This window comes from Belonocnema kinseyi, chromosome 8, assembly GCF_010883055.1.
Source record: "Belonocnema kinseyi isolate 2016_QV_RU_SX_M_011 chromosome 8, B_treatae_v1, whole genome shotgun sequence".
NCBI lineage: Eukaryota > Metazoa > Arthropoda > Insecta > Hymenoptera > Cynipidae > Belonocnema > Belonocnema kinseyi.
Genome location: NC_046664.1, coordinates 122,151,433 through 122,153,036, shown reverse-complemented (window position 1 = coordinate 122,153,036; position 1,604 = coordinate 122,151,433). Strand labels below are relative to the sequence as shown.

Sequence of the window (1,604 nt, the reverse complement as noted above, 5' to 3'; positions counted from 1 at the left end):
TATTTTATTTATTTTGTCGAGGTAGACGTATTCGTTCGTTAGATCAGGCACCATACGATTCCTACGAGGAGAATACAAATCGATCAAATATGTTTTGAGGACATGATCCCTGTAAGCGAATCTTCTCTCTGCTTCTGCAGCGTTGGCCTTCATCTCAAATTCCGATTTTTGGTCAGAAGATTATTCCTTATACATAATAGTAAATGTGGTGGATCATATAAAGGAATAATTTCGACATTATCGATGAGAATCGTTCAATCTACAAACATTTAATAGTATTAATAAACAAATTTACTGTGAATGAAATAATACGCTAACTGTCCGTGTGTTGTTTGTCCACCACAAAAGTTGTATGTAAGAGGAATTTTCCAGCCATTTTCAATTCTTCTTAACATAAATACAAAAGCGTGATCTGCATACTTATTGTATCGATTTATTCCCCAATCCTGAAAACCAATAATTTTGGCTTTTCGTGCAGAATACTGAGAGTGCAATTTCAGAGAAACTTCGTCGTACATGAGAATGCGGACTTTATCAAGCTCATCAATCATTCTTCTAGCAGCATCCTTCAGTAGGTCTTTCATGGTCTGAATTAAACCGGTATTAAGACGAATCTGGGTGAGTAGCTTGTTCACTGACGTTACACTTGGAAGTGGCAAAAAAGTTCCTAAATATCCATATGTTGCAGCCGATCTTTTATAAATTGAAAGATACAACAGCTTTTCATCTCTTGTAAATCGCCTATCATTAGGGTGTTTATATGAATTTCTGAGGACCATTTCTATAAAACTTCGCTGAAGTTTTGTTCGGGTACTTATTTTTTCTGCAAACTTGCTAATTCTATTCGCATACCTGTATGTGGGTCGAAAAGATTGTCAGGAAAAAAGGAGGAAAACAGCAGAAAAAGGGGGAAAAAGTGAAAATCGGAAACGAAAAGAAAAATTAAGAGAAAAAAGGAAAATATGGGAATAGTCAAAAAGGAGAAAGATGAAACATTTATGTTTGCATTTAGAGAATAAGCAACAATCTTGGTAAAATAAACTGTATGGTTTTGAAAAAATGTTAAATTATTTTTTTAACAATTTTTAAAGATTTTTGAAAATTCATTCACGGAAAAAGAAACAAAAAGATAAAAAGAGGAAAATATTTGGGAATAGTCAAAAAGGGGGAAAGATTAAACATTTATGCCTACATTTAGAGAAGAAAAACCCCACCTTTTAAAATAAATTGTAATGTTTTTAAATAATATCAAGTTATTTTTTAAATGTTTGAAAATGTTTGAAAATCCATTGACGGCATTATAGAAAATATTAAACTTTCTCATTATGAAGAATATTTTCTCTTCTATGAAATCCTTCATTAATAATTCAATTTTTCTTTAAAAGAAGTTTACTGTTTCAAAATCCAAAATAACAAATATTAAAAAATTAAAAATTCTACAACGTTTTGAAACATAACGTCTTGGAATTCGTCTTAATCTTTTTAAATAACTTAAAATCTTTTAAAATTTGCCGAATTTCTCCATATCCCTTGAAACTTATAAAATCCGTCAAAATCCCTTAAAATGAAATTTAACTTATTCCCGTATGTTCTCTAGAAATTCG

The 1,604-nt window shown here is 30.7% G+C and overlaps 1 protein-coding gene across 1 annotated transcript; it reads right to left on the bottom strand.

Annotated features, from left to right (window-relative positions):
* Positions 1–278: 278 nt before the first annotated feature.
* Positions 279–779, bottom strand: LOC117178679. Its single transcript, XM_033370105.1, has one exon. It carries the CDS (start codon positions 777–779, stop codon positions 279–281), a length of 501 nt encoding a protein of 166 aa, XP_033225996.1.
* Positions 780–1,604: the final 825 nt, after the last annotated feature.

Bases quoted from the DNA above. Each gene is read 5' to 3' on its own strand.
- LOC117178679 (XM_033370105.1), bottom strand. From the start codon at position 779: ATGGTCCTCAGAAATTCATATAAACACCCTAATGATAGGCGATTTACA.